At 37.2% G+C, this 24,185-nt stretch overlaps 2 protein-coding genes across 2 annotated transcripts; both read left to right on the plus strand.

Moving 5' to 3' along the window:
• The first annotated feature begins 214 nt into the window (after positions 1-214).
• LOC115228331 (26S proteasome non-ATPase regulatory subunit 6-like) lies at positions 215-5,906 on the plus strand. Its single transcript, XM_029798935.1, has 2 exons — positions 215-363; positions 5,234-5,906. The coding sequence occupies exons 1-2, from the start codon at positions 215-217 to the stop codon at positions 5,904-5,906; spliced, it is 822 nt and encodes a 273-aa protein (XP_029654795.1).
• A 10,750-nt stretch (positions 5,907-16,656) lies between these two features.
• On the plus strand, positions 16,657-17,577 carry LOC115228332. The gene has a single exon (XM_029798937.1). The coding sequence runs from the start codon at positions 16,657-16,659 to the stop codon at positions 17,575-17,577; it is 921 nt and encodes a 306-aa protein (XP_029654797.1).
• Positions 17,578-24,185: the final 6,608 nt, after the last annotated feature.

A 24,185-nucleotide genomic window follows, 5' to 3' on the forward strand; every position in this document is an offset into this window, starting at 1 on the left:
CCCCTAAAATAGCTGAGCAAAGTCAACCAGACTGTCCACAAGGATGATGAGCATGATAGTGCAAAAGAAGAGAATGAAAGTCGTGTTGTACCCATCCACAAGCGTGTACAGTCTCTTGGTGACAACACAGAGGTTGGGAAATAGCTGGGCACCATTTAGTTCGTCCTGAACTATAATTGGACTAAAAGACCTTCAGAGCTGCAAATTTCAAGAAATGGCAAGGGAAATTCCAGCCTTTGATTTCTGGAGTGAAAAGTTTGAATGCGCGGAGGAACGTTCTAGTGATGATAAACTTGTTGATAGTGTCGATAGGAATGGCGGAAAGGTGTGCCTCGATGGGGAAAATACCGGAGACAAACTCGGGTATGGGCAGGGACTGTACTTTAGTAATCAATTTGTGGTCGAATTCGATCTTGAGACGTATTAGCCTGTCGACGTCAAAGCAGTTTATTTTGTTGGGGTCGGTGACGTCACCGTTCACTTTATGGAAGAGTTCGGTCAATTTTTTAATCATATTCAACTAGGAGTGAGGGACACGACTCTCACGTCAGTCTCAGTCAGCATTCGTCTGTTTGAACTGCTGTCAAAATGTTGCGGTATTTCCGACTGAGTGGTGGAATTTAAGCACCAACCTGATTTAGGTTAGCTTGGATACGAGAGAGAGTTCGCTGGTTTCTCCTGTTCTGCACTTTTTCGTTCCTCACTCGTTTTTCCTCGTCATCTGCCAGCTGGACACACAGCAGGCTAACTGAGAATCATATCCGACTTCATTCCGATGGCAATGCACTTTTTAAGTCGGCAATGCTGACAGAACCTCCTCGTCTGGACGGTCACCTGACACACATTCTCAAACTGACAGTTGTTTATCTACTTGTCACTCAGTCCCTCACTTGTTTCTTGGCATTTCTACGGAAAAACGCCTTGCAGGACTCGCAGGACACGACTCCGAAATTACACCCTATCGCCTCGTCCCCACATATCTGACAATCTCGCCTTTTCAAGCTCGCCATGTACCCAAACCAGAGTTCAAGTAGACTAAAAAGCGATGAACCGAGTTTTATGACAATTTCGAAATTTGCGGTTAATCATACACACGGAAATTTGTGGCTGAATATTGATTGCTCATTCTCGAAACAACTCCTTAAAACATGCATTGTATCCCCAATAGGGCAAAATAATCAGTGTTGGTAAAGAAGGAGAGGACTAAGACAGACGGGACACGTCTTTTTGATGGCAGACCACTGACGGAGACAAGCCAGGTGGAAGACATGTGTGCAGTAGAGGTAGCACGAATCAGCCGATTCCAAGTCATCGATACAAATCGAGCAAATATTACTCCTCCGATCCAACTGCTCCTGGGAAGCCCGTGGAAGACTGTTACAAAAAGTATTGACCCAATTCCTGTCCCACAAATAATTAAATACTTGATTGCCCTACAACTCAGCCACTCAACACCACCTTCATATATATATTAACATATATATGCAGAAATATAGTCAGCAGTCGGAAAATGCCTCCTTTCCGGTAGAGAGTGAGCACAGCAGTACACAAAAGCAACACTCCCAACAAATACTTGACCCCCTCTCCCACTCCACTCACCACAAAGTCCACCGTCGACCCAAACTCCGTCAACGTCCCCCAATAACGCTTATAGTAGTAATAACTCAACACACACAGCATAGCCAGGGCAGACACGTCGTTCTACACTCAAACCACTCAGTACCTCCAACACCAGAATCACCATGGTGAATAACCAGGCATCCCTCGCCCGGGTAAGCACAAGATATACCCCAGCCATTGTCGACAGTATCAAAATGACAATCGCGGAAATAAACGGACGGACATCGGAGAGAGGGATGTATGTATAACCTCCACTCTCCTGCAAATATGTCTTCATTATCTCGTGGAGTAGAAACAGTGTGTTGAGAAGAAGCAACCACGTATTGTTCTGCAGTAAAGGCAGTCTTTCCCTAAAGAATAGAACTATCAGTACTCACGTGAGAGGAATGGAAGGGACTTGATTGACCAGGGACATCCACACCACGAATATTCCATAAAGAAGTTCCAAAACCCCGGTTATGTCCGAGTCCACTCCACACAGTCCCAACAACTTGGTAAAAAACAATCCACAATACGAACAGAAGGTGGAAAATGAGAATATTTTGATATAACTCGACGTGAACTCGCCCAGGACGACACTCAGGCCAGTCAGAGTGAACAAATCAGTCCAATTGGCCATTTTAGTCCAGGGGATGACCACACAGGCCAGGAATCCGTACAATCTGAGGGCACTCACATTGTTGGACATTGACAAATTGACCAAATCTATTTGGAAGGACAAATCAAACTGCAGGGAAATTGGGAAATAATCAAATGACACAATTCGACCCACAAAATCACCCAAAGACCGAAAATCGAGTTCAAAAAACCAGAAAATGAGCAATCCGTTACAAGCAAGGGAGAAAATGGAGAATAAATTAGCACAAGCCAGCCAAAATGGACTCCAATTGGGAGGGAGGAGGACAGCCAGGCCAAACAATACAAATAAAGTGAGTCCCAGTTTGTGGAGAGACTCAATTGAGGGGGAATGAGTGTTGAGAGGGTGGGACAGTACGACGAGCATAAGGAGGAGACAGAGGACTGAGATGACAGCACAGAATGAGGGGATGGTCGAGCACAGGGGGGATATGTCCCTGCAAATGTGATTGATTGTAGTTAGTAGGAAAATGGACATCATTTGTGTGTAGAATGGGTAGATGGAGGACATTGGTTTACAGAAATAAAGAATGGTGAGGATAATGAGGTACATCTTGAGGAAGAAGGGGAATAGGGTGTCCAGTAGAGGAGGCAGGGTTTGGGGTAGCATGTAGTGGACTACCACGTTGTCATCCAGGTTGCTCATGTGCTCCAGAAAATAGATTAGTGGGAGTTTTACGATGGATTCACATAGGTTATTTAGCATGTGTGAGTGGCTCACCACAGCAATGTAGAAAATACTATTTTACGAAATTTAAATTATTTTGATATCAATTTGTCTTGACAGTAAAATTTAAACAAATAAAAAAAAACTTCCAAAAAAGAAATATCTGAAGTTGAAGGATCCTGCTCAAATATACAGGCGTCAACAGCAGAAAACAAAACGTTATCTAAACTAACACACCTTGAAATTTTTAAGGCTATAAACAAACTAAAAAACACGCCAATAATCACAAATCTTATGACCAAGATATTCAATATTGGGGCAGATTTTCTTACCAACATTTGTCTGATAATATTTCTGAAAATCTTCTTGCTCGTACTATTTATTTATTGAACCAGAAAACCACCGTCATAGCCAAGAAAGAAGAATTCAGGTGATCCCAGCCTCCCTCAGCAGTTCGCGCAGCCTCTCCGATGTTCCGCCGTTGTCCCGACGCATTTCGGTACGGACGGGGATTTTCAGGACGAACCTCTCTGTTGTTCCAGGCTTTTGGGATAATCTCTTTAGGAGAAAGTATTCAGCAGGTTCGCCGCTTCACCCGATTTTGTCGATTTTTGATTGATTGTTTGCACTTAAGTTTGTTCCCCAAATTCCGCACGCATAGCCGATCGTAGGTTCCAAGTATTGATTATATATGTTGTTTAGGCCATATAGGCCTTTGCATTCTCCTGCGTTCTTAGGAAGGCATTCAGGGAGTTAATCTTTCTTGCACCCGCCAAACTACATTTTCGACGGGGTTGAAAAGGTTGAAAGGTGTCGAATGTAACTCCAAGGAATCTTCTGGGTTTTGCTCTGCGGATAATTTCCCCGTCTAACTTCGCTTCAATTGAGACTTTCCAAGCCTTCTGTTTTTCGTAAACAGAGTCAAAATAGATTTTCCGGACTTGCCTCCAGTTCGTTTTTATATAGCCATGAAATCAGATTGTTGAGGTTATCCTGTTTCTATCCGTTGCTTTTATTATGCTCACATCCCTTGATGCGACGATAATATCGTCTGCATTAGTAATAACAGATCGTTGTCCCCTTCTGGCTGTGGTATGTCGTTCATCATGAGATTGAATAAAAGTGGAATAGTGGAGAACCTGAGGGACCCCATTTGGTAATAATCTCGATATGGAAGATCTGTTTCCACAGCAAGCCCTTCCCCGACGCCCGCTCACAGAAATTCCCAGCCATAGTTTTAGATTCGTATCAATATTTGAGGAATAGATCTTTTGTGTGAGTATTTTCCTTGGCACCGAATCGAAAGCCTTCTTTTGTCGATCGAGCAGATAATGAATTTTCCTGTTTAGGTTTTTTGTTTAGACCGTCTGATATAAACTTCATTAAAGCATTTAGGTGTGTGACAGTTGATCGCCCCTCTTTGAATCCATGTTGGAAACTGACTTCTGGGAGGAGGGAGCGAATCAAAGTCATCACCATTCTCTCTAGAATTCGTGCCTGGACGCATAAAAGGGACAGTGGCCTGTATGATCCAGGTTGCTCCTTCGGTTTTCCAGGCTTCAGGATTGGTGAATGCACGACAGTTTCCATTTGTTGGAATGAAATTGAATTTGCACGAGCAATTGTAGGTCTCTATAGTACAAATAATAAAGCATTAAAAATATATAGGAATATAATTGATATTATTTGTCTAATTTATTAATAATAAATAAAATAGTGACATTGCTGTGGGCATGCTTACGTCGTATAACAACTAGAAATGGCTGCCAGCGAGGAAATATGCGAGAAAATACCAAACCTGGACGTGGCGAAGTGGATTTTCGAGCTAAGCAACACCCCCAACTACGAGACAGCCCAAAAACTGCACTCCACCCTCGTGGAAAAAGGCAGAAACCCCAACTAACCTCCCAGACATGTCTCTATTCTACCAAACAGCCTGCCGTACACTGAACTGGACAGAAGACGAGGCAGTCTTGTCAAAAATGAAAAAGAACAACGCCAAGACAATTTCCGACCTGGAAAACGAACTCAAATTCGCCACAGAAAACCTGGGAGAAGTGGAAATCAAAAAAGTAAAATACAAAAAAGCGAAATACCACGCCTCAATCGGAGACAGAGTAATTCCTCTCCTCATGCTTAGGACAGTGCCCTGGAAGTGCTCGAGTTGTTGTTGGAGGGGACCAACACGGTGGGACAGAACTTGCAGTACCACTTCCTGATGATGCGAATATACTTCTTCTACCTGGAGAGTGAGAATATGCGGGCAACCATCGAACGGGCACAAAAGTGAGTTTAATTCCTCATTTGTAGGTTTGTGGAGGACGCTGGGGACTGGGAACAGAGAAACCGTCTCAAGATTTACCGTGGACTTTATTTACTCACAATCCGCGACTTCCGTGGAGCTGCTGACTCATTCCGTGACGGAGTGTCCACATATACGAGCACGGAGTTGATGGACTATGGGGAGTTTGCGACATACACGATATTCTCGTACGTGTTTGCCTACGACCGGCGGGAAATGAAGAAGGACGTGATCAAGTCCTCGGATATCCAGGAAGCCCTGTTCGACCTGCCTTTGCCACGGGAGTTGTTCAATTCCTTCTACCAGTGCCACTACAAACAGTTTTTTGTGTTGTTGGGGGAGACGGAGGAGTTTATGAAGAAGGACAGATATTTGCGGCCTCACTACTCCCACTATGTGAGCCACGTCAAATTGAGGGCGTACAAACAGTTGTTGGAGGCATACTCCAGTCTGTCCATCAAGTACATGGCCGACCTGTTTGGGGTGACCGAGGAGTACATTGACAGAGAACTGTCCATGTATGTGGGGTGTGGCAAACTTCAATGCAGTATCAATAAAGTGGAAGGAATAGTGGAGACCACCCGGAAGGACGACCGGAGTGTCCAATATCACAATATTATTCGACTTGGCGATAAATTGCTGAATCGAATACAAAAACTCAGTCGGGTTATTAATCTCTGATTGTTCTCTCTAATTCTTTTCCCAACAAAAGGAGTGTTTATTAGTCACATGGAATAGACAGACAGGTCTCGTCAAAGCTCACTCTCGGGGGAGGACGACGGAATTTTTCCAGTTTGAACTCGGAACATAAAATAATCCGCTTTTCTCCACCAACACACTTAATTAGTTTCATTTCCTGTAACGTCGAGATCAAATCCTTGGGACTGATCCCAGTCTTGTAAGCCATATCCAAATATCACTCCACAATACCATTTATACACAACCGACGAGACTCCCCTCGTCCATCCAACCACTCAACCACCTTCCACCTCCAATATGCCCTGTAGGCGTGCAGTCCGTGGTCGGAAATGGGCTTCTCAGGTGTGCCCGTAGTCCCCTCCAGGCGGGTGAGAGCATAGCCTGAATGAGGAAGGACAATACTCAGTTCAATGAGGAGTCTGCCCAAACCAGTCCTCTGTTGGTGGGGCATCACCAGAATGCAGGACAGGTTGTACTCAGAACACTTCTCCTTTGAGAAATACCCCAGAAAGTGACACCCCCCTCTCACCAACACATAGAAAAGGAAGGGTTTCACGTCATAAATCAACGTTTTGTGTCCAATCAACAATTTGGCCACCAAACAAAGTCGCTGACAGTACACCTGGGACTTGTTTCCGTCCACCTCAAACACGGAAAGGTCATCTTTGCGGTATATCTCATCCCCCGGCGGATTCCCTACACATTTGGTCTGCCTGGTCACTCTCACACACTCACGTGATGTCGCTGGTAGGCACACAAATCGTCCATCAGTTTGAAACAGAACTGGCAGACGTAGAGGAGGGAGGACTGGCTGACGTTGGGAGGGAGGGGAGCCGAGTACTGCACATCCATCAGCCAGTCCCCCACCTGGATTTGTCTCAATGTCCCCTTCTGGCACTCCACGTAGGCCTGAGTGGAGAATTGGCAGTACTTTATTGTTGCTGGCCAGGATTTGTGCCTTGCGGAAGAAGAGGAGTGTGTTTGGGGAGGAAAGGTTCTCCAGGAGGGGTTCCCTGTCCTGGCTGTCCTCACTTCGAAGGTTTTGGAGGTCTGCCTGCCCCAACTGCCAGTCGAGGATATCGTCGTAGTACTCACGTGAGCGATTGAGTCTTGTGACCACATCTCCTCGGATGTTTAGAATTCTCTTTCTTTATATATAAATACTACTTTGCACTGTGATGTGGAGAGATTGTGGAAGAGGGGACATTCTGGTGGGTGTCTGTGCTTCATACTTCTCCCGTTCATGTGTCCTTTCGAGTCACACCCTACTACTGTGCACGTGTCATCCACTGTCGTCATTGCCACACAAGAACAACTAATAATCAATTATTATAAATAAATTTTATATAATTTAACCAGTTTAAAATATTTAAAATAAATCAATTAAATATATTAAAAACAGTTGTTGAGTTAGAAATAGGAATTAGAGAATATCACTGTTGTATCACACATATTTTGCCACTCCTCTTCCTCATTTGTTTCTTCCTCTCCTTCTCCTGCCACTTCTTATTGGCCACTCCATCATCCTGAAGAGACTGCAACTCCCTCTGTCTCCTCTCATCCCTCCTCTTCTGGTCCTTCTCCTGTCGCTGTGAATAGTTCTGTCTGGACACAGCCTCCCTCAACTTGTCCCTCTTCTTCTCAGCCTTCATGGCCAACTCCTTGCCCAGTCTAGTCCGACTGACCTTCTCACACAAACACATAACCAAGTCACACATCCCCCACAAGTCCCCCTCCGTGTCCACACATGTCACCACCACCACCCTCTCCCCCTCCTCACTCAACACTCCCACCAATTCACTCACAGTCTTAGTCCCCCCACTCAACTCCATGCTGTGTCCCACGTATGTGTCCGATATGTGGATACTCTCCACCCAGGGGGATACTCTTCGGAAGGCACTGGCCACTCTCTGGTCGAATATGAGGGGCACCAGTTCACTGTTCTCGCTCACACATCCAAACTCGGAAGGCAAGATGTCCAGCTTCTTTGGACTGCAGAAAAATGCCTTTTTATTATTTGTATTTATTACAATGTCTGGATATTTATTTGATAATTCTTTTATTTTATTTTGTCTTGATATTGCGAAAACCATTTTGTCCATTTCTTTTAGAGTGGCGACCATAGTCTGCAAATAAACTGGCGGGAATATCTACAATTGTGTCATGTCTTTTAGTGCCCACTTTCTGTCTAACCACCGACACCAAGTCGTGCCTTTTGACCAATTCAAGGCTGAGGACAAACTTCTGAATAACACAATTGCCACTACACCACAACAAATAAACGTGGTCACTCTGCTTGACCCACTCCTCTCCCTCATCCCCTACCAAAATCCACTTCTGGCCATACCCACGTGGGAGAAGCGTTCTTTGAAGTAGGGAATGACGTCACTGAGGACAGAATTGGCTATTGCTGTGTTGGCATCACTCCCGTTGAGATAGGAGAGCAAATAAAGGAGTATTATGAGTAGTGAAATGTACTCCACGTAGTACTCAATCCAGGCATGCACTGCTGGGTGATTTGTGACCAACACAGTCTCGTCATATGGCTGGGTTGTGGGGGAGGACTCACTTATCTGGTCCTCTATTTGATACAGCACAAAGGAACTAACCAAAATCGTCAAAATCGACATCTTCGAACATGTCTTGTGCTCCTATTCCCACTGAGAGTACAACCAGGTAAAAGAACATGTGGTCACACAAGAGGATAATTAATTTAAAATCTTATTATTACTTGTCATTAATTTATTATTAATAAATTGGTTATTAATTACTACTAAACTAAAAAACAATATTAATTGAATATTGATTAAGAGAAGATTAAAAAATAGTTTCACTGAGTCTTCATCATTTCCACAAATTCTGTTGAACGTGAGAAAATACCGTCAATGTCGATGTATCCGTTTCCGTCGGCGTCAATCTCCTCGATCATTTCCCGTACATTCCCATCGGTCAAGTTTTCCCCCAACTTGGCGATGACTTCCTTCAATTCGTTCGTCGATATTTTCCCATCCCCGTCCCTATCAAAAAAACGGAAAGCTTCCCGAATGTCTTCCTCAAAGTCTTGCGCCTCCAACTTCTCCGCCACAAAATCCAGGAAGCCCGAAAGCGTGATTAAATCAAGTCCTTCGGGGATAATACACATTCCGACCATCACGGACAAGTCGGTTAGTCAATTCGGACATTTCCTCGCAAGTAAAACTCAAGTCGATAGACCCCAGTAAGTCTCCCAATTCTTCCAGGGACACTGTTCCATTACACTCTTTGTCGAACGTGGAAAAGGCTTCTTTTAGTTCTATGAAGGTTTTCTTAGAGATTACAACCGGAAATGCGTTCTTTCGACATTTGCTTAATATTAAAAAATACTGTTTTGTTGTACATTTTGTTTTCATTTTTAATGAAAATTTGGATTTATATATCGTTTTATTGATTTTAATACTTTATTTATTTATGGAATAAATAATCCATTGAGTTCTGTGTTTATTCTTTTATAATAAAGCTCTCCTAGAAATACTGAATAATATTTATTGTCTTCATAAATAATCCTGATTTTATCCACTAATTGAATAACCATGATATTCTTATATATAATTATTATTCCCTCGATTCGAAAAATTTTAACATCAACGAACAAACCAATCATAACTAACACAAACAGAATTGTGTTATTTTTGATTGAATATTAAATTGGTTTTATTTTGAATCATTTCAGCCCACTTAGTCTTAACTTAACAATTTCTTTCGACTGAAAAGTCAGACTCATTAATCTGAATTATATGTTTTAACAGGTTTTGTAAGAAGAATTCTTCTATTAGTTGGTAGATTCATCCAACTGTTATGAACGGGCTGAACAAGTAATGAAGAGGATTTGTATAGTTCGGTCAAAAATGTGATTATGTGACTATCTCACGTCTGAAATTCACGCATATTTCGACATTAAAGGAAATTTTAGAAATAAATCAAAATTAAATGTCCTTGAAAATAGGTTAATATGTTTATCGAATTCCCGCTTTATTAGTTTTGGCAATGCTATTTCGATTGCTATCTTTTAAAGAAACTTGGATTCTTTTCTCAATTATTTTTTGATCTGGAAATTGATAGTCTTTAGTCTAAAAAATCAAGTCTTCGCAAATAAACCTCAATCTTGAACTCGTTTCTGGTCATGTTGAGCAACTTGTGGAAGCTCTCAATCATGTGCATGTGAAGAGGGATCATCGATGGTACAACATGCTTCCCATGGACAAGCAGCGACGAGGCAAGAATGTCCAACTGTCCATAAATTTAACCATTTGACCAAAACCTGCTCTTTTATGCTATTTTTGAATAAATGCAACAACACTTTTTCTTGTTTTTCGAGACCGTTTTGATACGATTCCGTAAAAAAGGGCTGCCAATGATTAAAAAATTTGAAACCTTATAATTCAAATAACCACCATTGACCCCAGCGTCGACAACCCCGTTAATTTTCATGCTCAGTTCACTTATATTTGGGTCATCTTTTTCAGAAATGGCAGTTAAAATCATTTTAAAGGACTCGTTGACGGTTGTTAGACTCTCAGTCGCCACACTAATTGGATGTACTGCCGTCTAATTATGAAAACATAAAACTAGAAATCACCTCAGACTGGGAGACAATTAACGACCAATCCGTGATTCCCGGTAATTCGTTCTCGCAAACATACTCTGTTCTTACCACAGAAATATTCTGTAGTTATAATATAAGCCAAACAGCGAATGACCCGTCGTTGCTTTTCGTAGTTTTAGTTTGTTGAAATTTGACTAATTCATTGTTCAAATAGTATCTAGTGGAATGAATTCTATTCAGTACGATTTAATGCAATACGAAGCCTCGTTCAAATCAAATGTCCTGTCTAAAAGTACTGGTTGTACAGTAAAAATGTGAAAATCTAAATCAAGCAATCATTACATTACAATATCCTTGTTTGTTCTTGTACTCCTCGTGGTTCATATTTCCGAAAAGTATCTACAACTATTCACATAATAATGAACTATTGGATCAAGTAGTGAGCCGGTTATACGATCAACAAATTCCTTGATTTTCTCATAATTTCTCCCACGACAAATAAATTCTTTGTTCTATCGAAATATAATTGAATGAAGCAACTCGAAATGTCGGGGAAAATTTCGTTCCATAAAAACCGACAAAATAATACTCAAATTCCATTTCATCTTCGTCTGACATCAGTTTATAATACTTTGCTTGGCGAGACTAAAATAACATTTTTACATCTCTTTTACCATTAATTCTGACATTAAATCTAATTTCATGTTTTTCTCGTACAGACTTGCTATCTTTTTGCAAATTTCTATAGATTTGACCCATTGCTAAAATCAGAGTTATGAAAATACTTTTCCCATCTCATAATTTTCTAGTATTTCGTAATATATATGTAAAATAAGGTCTTTTTGTGTTTTTTGAGAAATCCAAATAGGAGATGTCAATTCAATAGGGACTTCGTCGTTTGAGAACTAAAATATTTCAAATTTAAGACTTTAAGCAAATTTATGTAATTCATGGCAATGAACGAGGCACTCAAATAGTTTTTGGCAGCAATGAATTTTTTGTACAATTTTTCGATGTACTGGATATACAGATCAAATCGTTTAATACTCAAATAAAAGTTCTAAAGTCAGTAGGATAAGATCAACCATAATGCGAATCAATATATAGTCACAATGACCGTCAATGGAATAAGATTTGTCCATTTTTCCGTACTCGGCAATCAGTTCCAATATACTTTTAATTCTCATCACAAATGTCTCGATAAAATTACTTTTGAACTTCTCGGCGCTTTTTTGGGTTATTCTAAATAATAATCAAATTCACATAAACATTTTGGTAAACAACTCTGCATAGTCGTAATCTATCATGTCCATGTCAATATATTGGTTAAATGTCGAGATTAAAATGTTTTCGATCTAATGGTCGACATTTGGTTGCAAACCATTGAAATCTTGGAGAAAATCGTGTTTAGGTCGTGCTTCCAAAAATTGTAGATTGCCAAAATCATGTCATAAAATATTAAAATAATCCTCGATCGGATTGCTCAGAGGTTGTACAAATATGTCAACCTTCTAATTTAATGAATGAGGCTTTTGTGAATAGCGGAATTATCGTGGAAATAAAATGGATTTTCTGGTCGTCTAGACACATTATAGGACACTATCAACCCAGGCTGTACCACATGTTGCATATTCCGATGACAATGTCAACTCTCAAGTCGCCATACCTATACATAGGTAGGTAAATAAACATTGAAATCATTCTTTTCTGCTTGGATTGGCTGAAATCCTCTATTTGAAGACACGGCTGGGATAAAAGTATTAAACAACATTGGAAATATTGTTCAATAAGCTATAAATTGAATTATTTGTTTTAAACTTCTCTATTCCAGTTGGATTTATACTTTTCGTACAAAACTTCTGCTATGCAACATAAAATCAACTGAGATGATCTAAAATAAGAATATTCCTGTTACCGGCTGAATTGAAAATACATTTGACACCACGTCGAAGGGAACAGATTCGTGGATGAAAGGTCTTTGAGAGACATGAGCATTTCCATCAAAAAGTCGGTAAGGTCGAAGATATTGTCATAACTGTCGATGACCATGCTAAATATGCTTCCAGAAATTTTTGTCAAGAACGTTGCTAAGATGGCGACGTACGATTTCTAAAATTTTTAAAAAAACGTTTTAGAACGAAGTTTGGCGAATTTTTGTCAGACCGAATAATGAGCTGAATAATACTCCGAAGAACCTCCATTGAAATATTTTTTATGTGGTTTTTCTTCCAATACTCAATGACAGTCTACCATTAAAAATTGATGGCTATTGCTCAGGGACTTGAAGATTTCGATACAAGAATCCAATTCCAAATCTTCATCGAGGTATATTCTCGTCGTGGACATGAAAACTGGCAGCAGGACGCTAAGAGATGCTAACAAGTTAGCAATTTCTAATCACTTTCGTGCAAAAAAAATCCCGATTCCATTATTTTCAGAATAAACTTGATTTTCTGAAATTGAAATTTTTTGATGGATATGTACTGTACATAGTCAGCCAGAACGTATCTAATTTGGGGTAAATTATATATTAGCATTAGTTTTAATATCTAAATCGGTTACATGAATTGTTTGATGTCGTAGAGTTCGATTATTGAATCAAAACAGTCTGGAAAATATTTTATAATTGCTGCATGGATCAAGATTAGCTCGTCGCTCTCTGCCTGGAGAACAAATCCAACTTTATAAAGAAAATTATCAAAATATTCTTTAAATTTTGTCAATTCGGTTTCATCTTCCATAATCCTTAAATGTTTACTTAAAACTGGATACGTCATATAAATTGTTCTTGAATAACAAATCGCCTTTGTCAAATATTCCCAAGACTTTATACTTCGAAGGGATACTTGATTATACATCTAAACAGTTTCCAACAATCAACAACGTTATTCATTGACATGTCGAGATATGATGTCATCATTAAAATCAAAATATTGAACACTGCAGGAGCACTAAACGATTCTGCGAAGTACAGTGATAGCACTTGTCGGAATGAAAATAAATTTCGGTCCGCCGAAATTAAAGACAGAATATAGACTAGACACGTGACAGCGTCGGCACGTCTTTGCTCCTCTTCTGGGGTCATCAAAATGTCAAAGATTGCGTCCAAGACGTCTTGTAAAAATTTGACAATCTATATTGTCATTTTTTAACTACTTGTCCGCCTTCTACTTTAAGAATTCCTTTGAGAATTGTCGACAAGTTGGCTTTGTTTTTCTTCCAATTTAATAAATTCATCAAGTTCTCGTCTTGAGTTAGTTTAGTTGAGCAGACAGTGACTTGAATTTTTAGATTGTCTTTTTCTTTGATCAAATTTGATATTGCAGAGACTTGTTTTTTGGTTTTTAAATCGCTGTTGTACCGCTGTTCTTCTTTTTTATTAGAAGGCCACTGAACGTAGCCATCTTGCTTTTTCTCATACTTGAATTTAATTTAGAAAACATCCAACCTTGTACACAAGAAGGTCGTAGATTCCATCACTGATTGTTGTCGAGTTCTCGTTCATAAATCTGAGAAACGAAAAGCCAATAGGCTTCGATTTGTCTTTTGCTAAAACACAATAATTAACTATTACAACTTTCGTTCGAGGACCGGTGCCGAAACAAAAACAGGAGGTGGCAGTTCTGGAATTCAGGAATTGACAAAGAGATCTTCAAATGAGGAGACCAAGCATACTTTGATCAGTTCGTTCCACCTTGGCTGATCGTCGTGGTAATACACGACGCTGGAAAATGCTTCGACTGGGTTACTCCCAGCGGCTTGGAAAATACATTCCTTAAGAATGAAATGATTTTCCTACGTCCAAAGAAGTCATTTTTGAATCAAGAACGGTTGCTGAGATTTCTATATTTTTTTCAGAAATTTTTCCGCCTTTTTGAAATTCTCCGTGTAAAATTTTTACGTAAATGTCGTTTCTGACGTCGGCTATTATCATAAAAAACTGATCTATACACGACGGAATTATATCGGGGAAGCCAATTTTTCGCAAAATGGAAACGTTTTCTAATTCCAGAAAAGGATTTTCTTGCATAATCTACCATTAAATAAAAACTGTACATCGATGAAGTCTCCGAAATATACTTGTAGCGAGAACCAGATCCCTGTTCTTTTAGTTTTTGTTTCTTTGCCCATATTTCTGATAGCTTTCAAAATTTGGTTGTCAATCGAATCTCTGTCAGAACCACTGTTCAATATTAACAAGACACTGACTAATTGAACGCAATAAAAAAGCTCTTAGTGTCGACTAAGCTCAAATCGTCATTAAAGAATTCTGAAAACTTTATCACTAAAATACTAAAACAACAAGTTAACCGCCAACTCCCAGGGCTTTACGAATCTTTCTGTTAACCTTCTTATAATCAAGAATAGTCCCTAAAAATAAAATACTCCCGTTAACCGATTTTAACGAGGTAAGCAACAAGATATATATTTTCGTCTAAGGTAAGTCTAGCACTTAAATCCTATTTTTGAAAAAAATAAAGAATACGGCCAGTAGAAAGTTGAATGATTCCAAGTTATTATACATTTGAGTATTCCATTCAAACATAAAGTTTTCACTTTTCATAATTTTTTTTATGTTACCTAATTTGAGTAGTGTCGACAGAGTTGTACAAGCAGAAAATTATTTGGATGGTTTCTGGAATATCGCACACAATGCTTTGGAGCTGAACGAACAGCCCGATTTGCTGATGGATATTATTATTCTGCCAATCCGTCTTCTAATTATGAAAAAAATTATTAAAACAGATTTATTTTCGTTATAATTTTCGTGAAGATTTTGATGCTGATACGTTTTAAAACAAGCCATACCAGTCTGAGCAATTTTATGCAGTCAATGTCATTTGGTCGGATAATTTCCTGTTTCTCATCACGAATAACCAAATCTCCCTTAATCAATCTATAAACACGTGAAAATTTAATTTCTTACATTTCGCATTTGTCTATGCATTCCTCTGCATTTTTTTGAAACATTTTTATTTCATCCTACAAGAAATCATCAATCAAATCAACATAAGAAAGCTTCGTGGATTGAAGTGATTTGAACGTCTGATGTAGAGTATTAAAGTACGGCATAATTTTTTTAAGTTGTGATTTGTCGTCGTTCTAAACAGAATATAACAAAGACATTGCCTTGAACAATTCCACGATATATCGATGCCAATCTCTCAGAACCATCTTAATTTCCGTAAAGACTAGTTGATTCGTTGGCTCGATAAACACATATGGGCTGGGGAATGTATTTTTATTTACTTTCGTGTTGGTTTATATTTTTTTTCTTGAAGAAAACTTTTTGGAACAATTCCCATCTCGTTGGTTGATTCAAGGATTTTTTCTCCATAAAACCAGTCTGAATGTGAATATATTTCACCACCTTCATTTTCCATTGTCGGTTCAAATATGTCTCCAACCAAAAGAGCCAATCTTGTTTCATTCAACGGAATGTAATTCGCAATGCCTTTAATGTGGAATTATATGTGTGATAGTAATTTAGAATAATAGTAGTTTTTATATTCATTGGGTATCGGGAGATATCTCCCGAAAGATATTATGAAATAAATACAGATATAGATTTGCTGCGTCGTGACTTTTGCAAAACTTGTCATGATAATAAGCTTAGTTAGCGGAATTCAAATATCTATTAACATTTAAAAGGATTAATTCTCAGAATTAACGCACCCGAATTAATAAGATCCTACATATTATGGTTCAATTTATTTATGATGAAAATTACTTTGTTCACGTTTTTGCCAAAAATAACACCATAAAAATAGCTTTTTGACATTGCTGACATTTACTAGCACGTTTTATGAGTTTAAATAACTAGAAAATTCTTAATTTTATTTGTAGGATATTTATTTCATAACTTTTTAATTAAATTCGTGTAGGACCCATATAGTCTTTATTGCGGCCAACTACGATGTTTAGATGGGAATGCACAACAAATAAGATTTTATTCACAGACTGAAGACTCCTTGCTAGTCAGATCCATCAAAAACCCTACAGAATTTTATCTTAATGATAAAAAGGAAGTTTTATATGTTTCGTTATTATTTAAATTAAAGTTATTAAATTTTTTTTTTTAATATTTATTTCTTTTAAGTAGAATTCATTTCCAGAAAGTACAACATTGAGAATGCAAAGGATTTGACAATGTCGACATTGATGGAAATACAGCATGAATATCTGCTTAAAGAAATTGAAAAGAAGCAGATGCACTCTATCTTATTTCAATGTCTGAAAGACACGGAAGTAAATGTTTGTGAATCTTCTGGATGGTTGGTTAATGGAAATCATTCCCCCATGACTGAAGGGAGACTGTGTCTACTTCAGGACCGCAACATGTTTTTTGATAATGGAGAAAATAAGTGCACGCATTGTAACTCGGCAAGAAAAACAGTTGATCACCTTGCAACTAGGTGCGGGAGAATGCTGAATAGCTCATATCTCAGACGGCATAACGAAGTAGTCAGATGTATTCACTTACATCTCTGTCGTCAATATGGAATAAGGAAAACTAAGAGACTAAAGACACACTCAGTTCAATCTGTTGTTAGCAATGAATTTGTGGAGATTCGTGTGGATACTACGATTAGTACGGATACAGCTGTGGCGAATAACAAACCTGATATATTTGTCCATGACAAAGTGAGGAATACAATCACCCTTATCGAAGTTGGGGTTACTTCGCAAAATTGCCTAAAGCAGGTCGAAGTTGAGAAGTTCCACAAATATGACTTATTGGCAAATGAACTTGAAGCAATTCATCACGCAAAAGTGAAAGTAATCCCTGTTGTAATGACCTGGGATGGAATTGTCTCAAGATTTTTCAAGGGTCATCTTGATGTCCTCAAGCTGGAAGAAAGAGTGAGAGCATATATCCAGACAGTGGTTCTGAGGAAGACATTGGAGAGCATGCAGGCTGAAGAGAGGCATGGTATATCGATACCTAGTGAGGAGAAAGCTGAAACGGAATGTCAACCAAGGACAGCCTCAGAATATGGAGTGTGCTTCGACGAGAACACACCCATACGGTCACTGGATTATGGGCCCAAAAAGAGAAGATTAAGCTAATTAATTAATTACTTTAACATAGATTTTTTAGTTAAAATTAATTTGTTTTATTAAAATATCTGTAGAATTTCAAAATCATTTCACACCATGTAGAAACGATATTTACTTCCCCGCTGTAAATCAGCCACTGTCAGGAAACTGAAATTTAATATTTGTGAAAATTTTTTCTGACTGAATCATCACTGAATATAATGTATTTTTGGATGCAAATATATTTTGAAAAATGTTCCCATTTATCGGAATAGTTTATCAAAGTTCGTCAGAGCATCGATTTAATCTAATTAGGAATTTTCCGGCACAATGATGACTGGGACGATTTTTTAACCCAAAATATAGAAAATTAACTTTATTAACCTAAAAACTAAAAAAATTAACCTAAAAATTTAACTTATTAGCTAAAAAATAAAAACAATAAAACTTTTTGTTACAAATATGAATTAAATAATTTTCTAAATTTTTTGGTAGAAAATTTCAGTTAGATCTTAGAAAACTCTATCTCAAAGAAACATCTTTCAACCGAGCACGAAATTTTGATAAATTTGTTGTCATTTCTAAATTCCAACGATTCTAAACCATCATATGCTTGTTCAATTGCTTTCAAATTTCCTAATAATATCTGCAATGGGGCATTATTTGGAAACCTGGAATGTTGGAATAGCTTTGGATAACGTCACATAAACTGCTAACTAACACATTGTTTTTGAGACTTTCTTTAGCTGTTTTTGAGATTCGAAAATATTTTGAACCCCGATCAGATTTTCTGAATAGTATCTAGCGGCCTTAACCCCCATCTTGTCAAATTCACAGAAGGTGGAATGACGCTGTCTTTGAATATTAGTTTTCTAATTGCAGCTTATACAGTAGCTATCATTAAATCAATTTCAGGATTCAGGATTTGGAAGATTTTTTAGCATTTGCCAGCTAAAACATTTTACCGAATTTTATATAATTTGCAGCATCCGAAATTAACAAAGGGAATTTTCCCTTTGAACCAAATTAGTTCGAAATGCATCGTCGACTAGTATGATGTTCTTTTAGGAGCAGATTCTATCGCCTTAAACGATATCAGACATGTTGAAAATTTGACGATCCAAACATCACAGCCACGTTAATTTAAAAAATTAATAAATTAAATCAAAAATTATAATGCTAAAATATTTTTAACTTTATAATTTTAATTCTCCTTATTGTTATTACATCGCCATTTGTAGAGCTGACTAAAATGACAAGCAAGAGAAGTTCTACTGTTCTTTTCAGCACAAATACAGTAGACTATCAATTTAACGAAAAAAAATTTAACGAAAATATTCATTTTACGAAAGTCAAAATATTTTTTTACGTTTTTCCTTAGATAAATTCAAAAATAAAATTTTTTTTTCTTTGTATTAGTGAATATTTGAATATATTTAACAAATATTTAAACAACGAAAATTAAAATTTTTGATAAAATTTTAAAATAATTTTTCCTCGCTATTTCTTTGTAGTAAACCATGTGTGCAACGGTGAACAATATGAAGGGAGGAGCACCGGGCAAAGTTGAGGACCCTCCTCAGAGAAGCCGGAATCACCTGATTAATTAGTTTTATGTTTTTGACGGTGATCTTGGTTCTAATAATAATAATAAGGGTGAACAATATGAAGAAAAAAAGAAAAACTTATCAGTTTTCTTCTCTTATACCAACGTAAATATCAGACAAGTCTTATGAAATGGAAACTCCAATTCAAAGAGTGATATCGTAGATTGTGCCATTTGCCTCATGTCCACAAGTAATCTCCAATGCATTATTCCATCATTCACTCATAAGTACAACCTAGATAGTCTTCCACTTGTTTTATTTCACTCCTAACTTTTTACTCCATTTAATATTAAGAGAGTTTTTTTCAATTGAGACTTTATTAATAAAGAGAGCCTAACTAATTGCTAACTAAGTCCTGAGCCTTCGAAATGAGCAGGGAGTGTCACTCCACGCACCTCCTTCCTCCTCTTTTCTGGTTTTGTAGACCTACAAGAAGGCGCAGTCCGGCACCTCTCCCTGTTTAAATGTCAGGAAAGGATTGAATCTGTGAGCATCAAACAAGATTCACTCTAGAGTCCTCTTAAGAACATTTGACTGTATATACAGTGGGGAAAATAATTCATGCAGTATAAATAACTCAAGTTAGTATAGTTTTTTGAACAAAATTTATTTAAAATATGCATTACTTTTTTGCCCCACTGTAACCCCGTAAAGACTTATCTACGCTCAACTGTCTTAAGTATTCTTTGTATTTCTTATAAATTTATCTTATATACTTGTGGTAAAATGAATATTTTTTATACTTAGAAAGAAATCATCATACTTAAATTTTAAAAAGGCAGCTTTTGTAGCTCTCGGAATGACCTGCATTTCTTCATAACATTAGTTTATTTGTCTTATGCATACTAATTTAGAAAACATTTGAGAATTTTTGATTCGGCTCATATTAAAAAATCAGAATATAAAATGATAATTTATTATAGAATCCATAAGATTTTTGACATAGCAGATAGAGCTCATTCCCCGAAAAAATTAAAAATAAGAACAAAAATATTTGTTTGAAATTTTGTTGGGAAATTAAATTATGATTTACCTGAATATTCAAACAAGGTCCAAAAATGTAGGAAATCTCGTCCAAAATTAATTTAGGTGTAAATCGTGTTATTCTTTTGTAACTGTTGATGAATTCAGTATATTTATAGGTTGCCAGTTTTGAAACCCAACACACATTAAAAATTAAAAAACTGGCCGCTTTTAGTGAATAAAATCCTATCGACTGCACATTTCCATATCAAAATGGAAGCTGCAGTGGCGGATCATTTATAAACATAAAATATTTTGTTGTTTTTGCACTCACAATCCTCGGTTGATTCCGCGAAGTTTCAGGAATTCGACCAGTCAATTTTTAATTGGACCCCACTTTATTTACTTTATTTTCTAACCCAACGGCAATACTTTTTCATAGTCTACGGCAGGCATTCTCAACCTTTTTTTGTTCATCGCCCACTTAGATATTTTATCGCCCCCCTTTGAAATTTTATCGCCCCCTTGTCCACATACAATTTAAAAATTTTTGGGCATTGTCCCTTAATTGGTTGTTTTTTGTATATAACTCAAAAATCAAAATATAAAATAATAAATCAAATGTAAAAATTGAATTTTTATTACAAATTATTAGTGAGACCCTTGATATTGATGTTTACTAGCTAAATATTCCATGTCGGGTTTAATTCTGCTCAACTTTAGGCGTATATCGCCTCTATAACACACTTCCAGTCTATTTCTTTCACATTGTGTATTATGATTGACAAAACTAAATCCACTTTCAACTAAATAAGTGGTAGGGAATGTCAAACCCATATTTTAAATATTCGTTTTGATAATGACGACTTTTCTTATTTGAGCGAGATAACATCTTAGATACCAAACAAGAATGTAAAAACTGCGTGCTATTTTAAATATAAAATTTAAGGATAAACACTATAGAAAAAATATTAATAAATCTGAAAAATTATTAAAATTAACATGTATAAATACTTGAATTATATTAAAATTCGAATATTTTATTAAATATATTATCTGGCTGTTGAGACGTCAGGAATACAGGGGCCTTCTACTCGGACCCTACTCCAGCGTATTGCCTCATTAATCGAAAGGGTTACCGGCGACCCGTGTGAGCACCGGTATTTAATCGAAAGAATATCTATAGCCATAGTCAGAGGCAATACTCTGGCTATCTGCCAATGACTATTTCTCTTTTGATTTGAAATAAATTTTCAATATATTATCGCCCCCTTGTAAAAAATTATCGCCCCCCTGTACAAAATTTTCGCCCCTAGGGGGGCGATTCGCCCCCGGTTGAGAACACCTGGTCTACGGAATATTAAAAATTAGTGGATATATGAAAATGTTACATCATGCAGTTTTAACTGTCTATGAAGTTGAAAACAATAAAATATGGGCTACTCAAGAACAAGTATTTATTACGCTTCAAAGTCTAATAACTTGGTATGAATATCTTGGAATATAAAGAAAAGAGGAAAACAAAGCTGGGATAGGAATTCAAATACAGTGCCTGACAAAAAAATTGGATTTGTAATAAATCGACTTTTTTAAAATAAATTATAATTTAATTTTCTGGGCTCTCTGATAAGGTCGTTAAGAGCGGCGTGACGCGGGATGCGGCCAGCACTGCGTCTACACGATAGAGCGTGCAGTCCAAAGCGACAGATTTTCGCGCCACAGCGGCAGACATGTGGCTCGCATAGGCGAAGACCGAGACGTAAACAAATTCCAGTGCGTACGGACTCGCTGTCCAGAAGGTTCCCAATACTCGGCAGTGGAGTCGCATTCGCCGCTCTTAACGACCTTATCAGGAAAGCCCTAAAAGTCGCCGGAATCCCCTCCTTGCTTGAACCCACTGGGATCGATCGGGGGGACGGAAAAAGGCCTGACGGGATCACTGTGTTTCCTTTCAACAGGGGGAAGCCCCTCACCTGGGATGCCACGTGTGTGGACTCTTTCTCGCCTCAGAACCTGCTGATGTCCGCCTCCGCCCCTGGATCTATTGTCACAACCGCGGAATGCAAAAAGATGCGGAAGTACTCCTCACTTACGGAGAAGTTCCAATTCCTTCCATTCGCGGTTGAGACTTCCGGTTCCTTGGGCAGTAAGACAATCAGCTTCGTTCAGGAGATCGGGTCCCGCATGTCTGCCATCACAGGCGACGCCCGCGAATCGAGATGGTTTTTCGAGCGGATATCCCTTGCGATAGTACGCTCTAATTCTTTCTCGATCGCGTCGGCTTCCCGCCCATGAAGCTTTTAATTAATTAACTTGTAGTTATTATCAAATAAAAAAAATTAATTTTCTTACATCATTCTTGGTAAAATTAGAATTATTTTTTTTGATTTTTAAAATTATTTTTAGAATTTAATTTTAAAGCAGAATTTAAAATTTGTTGGACAAAAAAATTGGATTTTTGTTGTTTTTGATCTGATCTCGTATAAATGAAGCGTAATTCAAAATCCATTTATCTGATTTTACAAAAGGAGTAATAATTGGATATTACTCTTCAGGAAAAACAATTGAAGAGATATCTAAAATACTGAAAATTCCCAGATCGACCGTGTGATTTGTGACAAGAAAATTTTCCAAAGAAGGCACCACTACGCGAAAAATTGGATCTGGACGTTTACCGAAACTCTCTTCAGATCAAAAAAACACAATACAATTAATCTCGAAGGATGAACCCTCAATTTCTGCTGTATACTACTTAGTTTTTGAGTAACCTACAGTTTTTTGAGTAGTTTTTGTAGTCTCTAACTTTTTAATTAATCAATACCTAGGTTTTTTTTTAATAGCATGACAAATATTCACGAATTTCATTTCCCGGGATATTTTGTTTTTTAAAATATAAATTAATAAAATAATCACTACAAAAAAGAGTATGATAAATTTGATATATTTTTCTACAACAAAAGGGAATCAAAAAGTCGTTTATCTACTTTTTTAGACAACATAAAAAATACAAAATTGAAAAGCTTCTTGCCAGTTTATTGTTTGATGATTATGCAAACACGACGAACAAAGAAGTTTTTGAGGTCAGATAGCCTTCTATGGTTACTTGGTGTGCACTGCGTACTCTTTCCGTTGCTTTCATTTTAATAACTCTGCAGATTTTTGATACACCACAAGACTAGGTCATCGAAGTTGCATCGAGTCCACATAACGGGATTGCCACTCTTTTGCGAGGTTTTGTCTTAAAATACTTTTCCATGTTTCTAGCAAACCTTCTTCATCTTTCTGTATATTAATCGATGAATTAGTTTTCGATTAAAGTTGAATATAATGGAAAAGTAAATTTATCCGTATAAATAAACTTTCTTAACAAAAAATTTTATTGGAAAAAAACTAATCAAATTTTGTAATTAAAATGATGTAATGTTTCATTATATAAACAAATGTTTCAATTATTCTCAAATAGACAAATTTAATGACAGATTTTTTGTCAGAATTTGACCGTGAATTATTTCAAAAATTGAATTTAATTAAACAGTGCAGTAACAGTGATGAGGATTTTCTAATTCCTTACACAATATGTAAAGTTACAAATACATTCAAATATGCCGAATTTATAAAAGATTATTTAAATCACAACGCTTACAAATCTGACCGTCAAATGGCTCGAATTTTTTGTGATCCAATTGTGATTCCAAATTTGCTAAACTATATGATTAGTATATGTAACGATTCATTAATCAACGAGGAAATTATATCGAAATGCTATAATAAGAATCAGTTTATAAAATATACTCCAGAAATTGTCGATTTAATAAAAACACATGAAATTAAAAAAATTAAAACAAACATTGATGAAATAACTAAACAAATTATGGATTTTTCTGAGTCCGAACTTGAATTGGATTGCATTTGTAATTCTTCAGATTCTGAAGTGTGTTATTTTTCAGAAGCTAACGACACTGTTAATTATCGATTTATCAAAGCTTTAGTATGGATTAATATAAAAATATTTTCTAGTTATACGTTCCGAATGTCAATTGTAGTGCAGATATTATTATAACAAAAAGA

Source organism: Octopus sinensis, unplaced genomic scaffold, assembly GCF_006345805.1.
Source record: "Octopus sinensis unplaced genomic scaffold, ASM634580v1 Contig10331, whole genome shotgun sequence".
Lineage (NCBI taxonomy): Eukaryota > Metazoa > Mollusca > Cephalopoda > Octopoda > Octopodidae > Octopus > Octopus sinensis.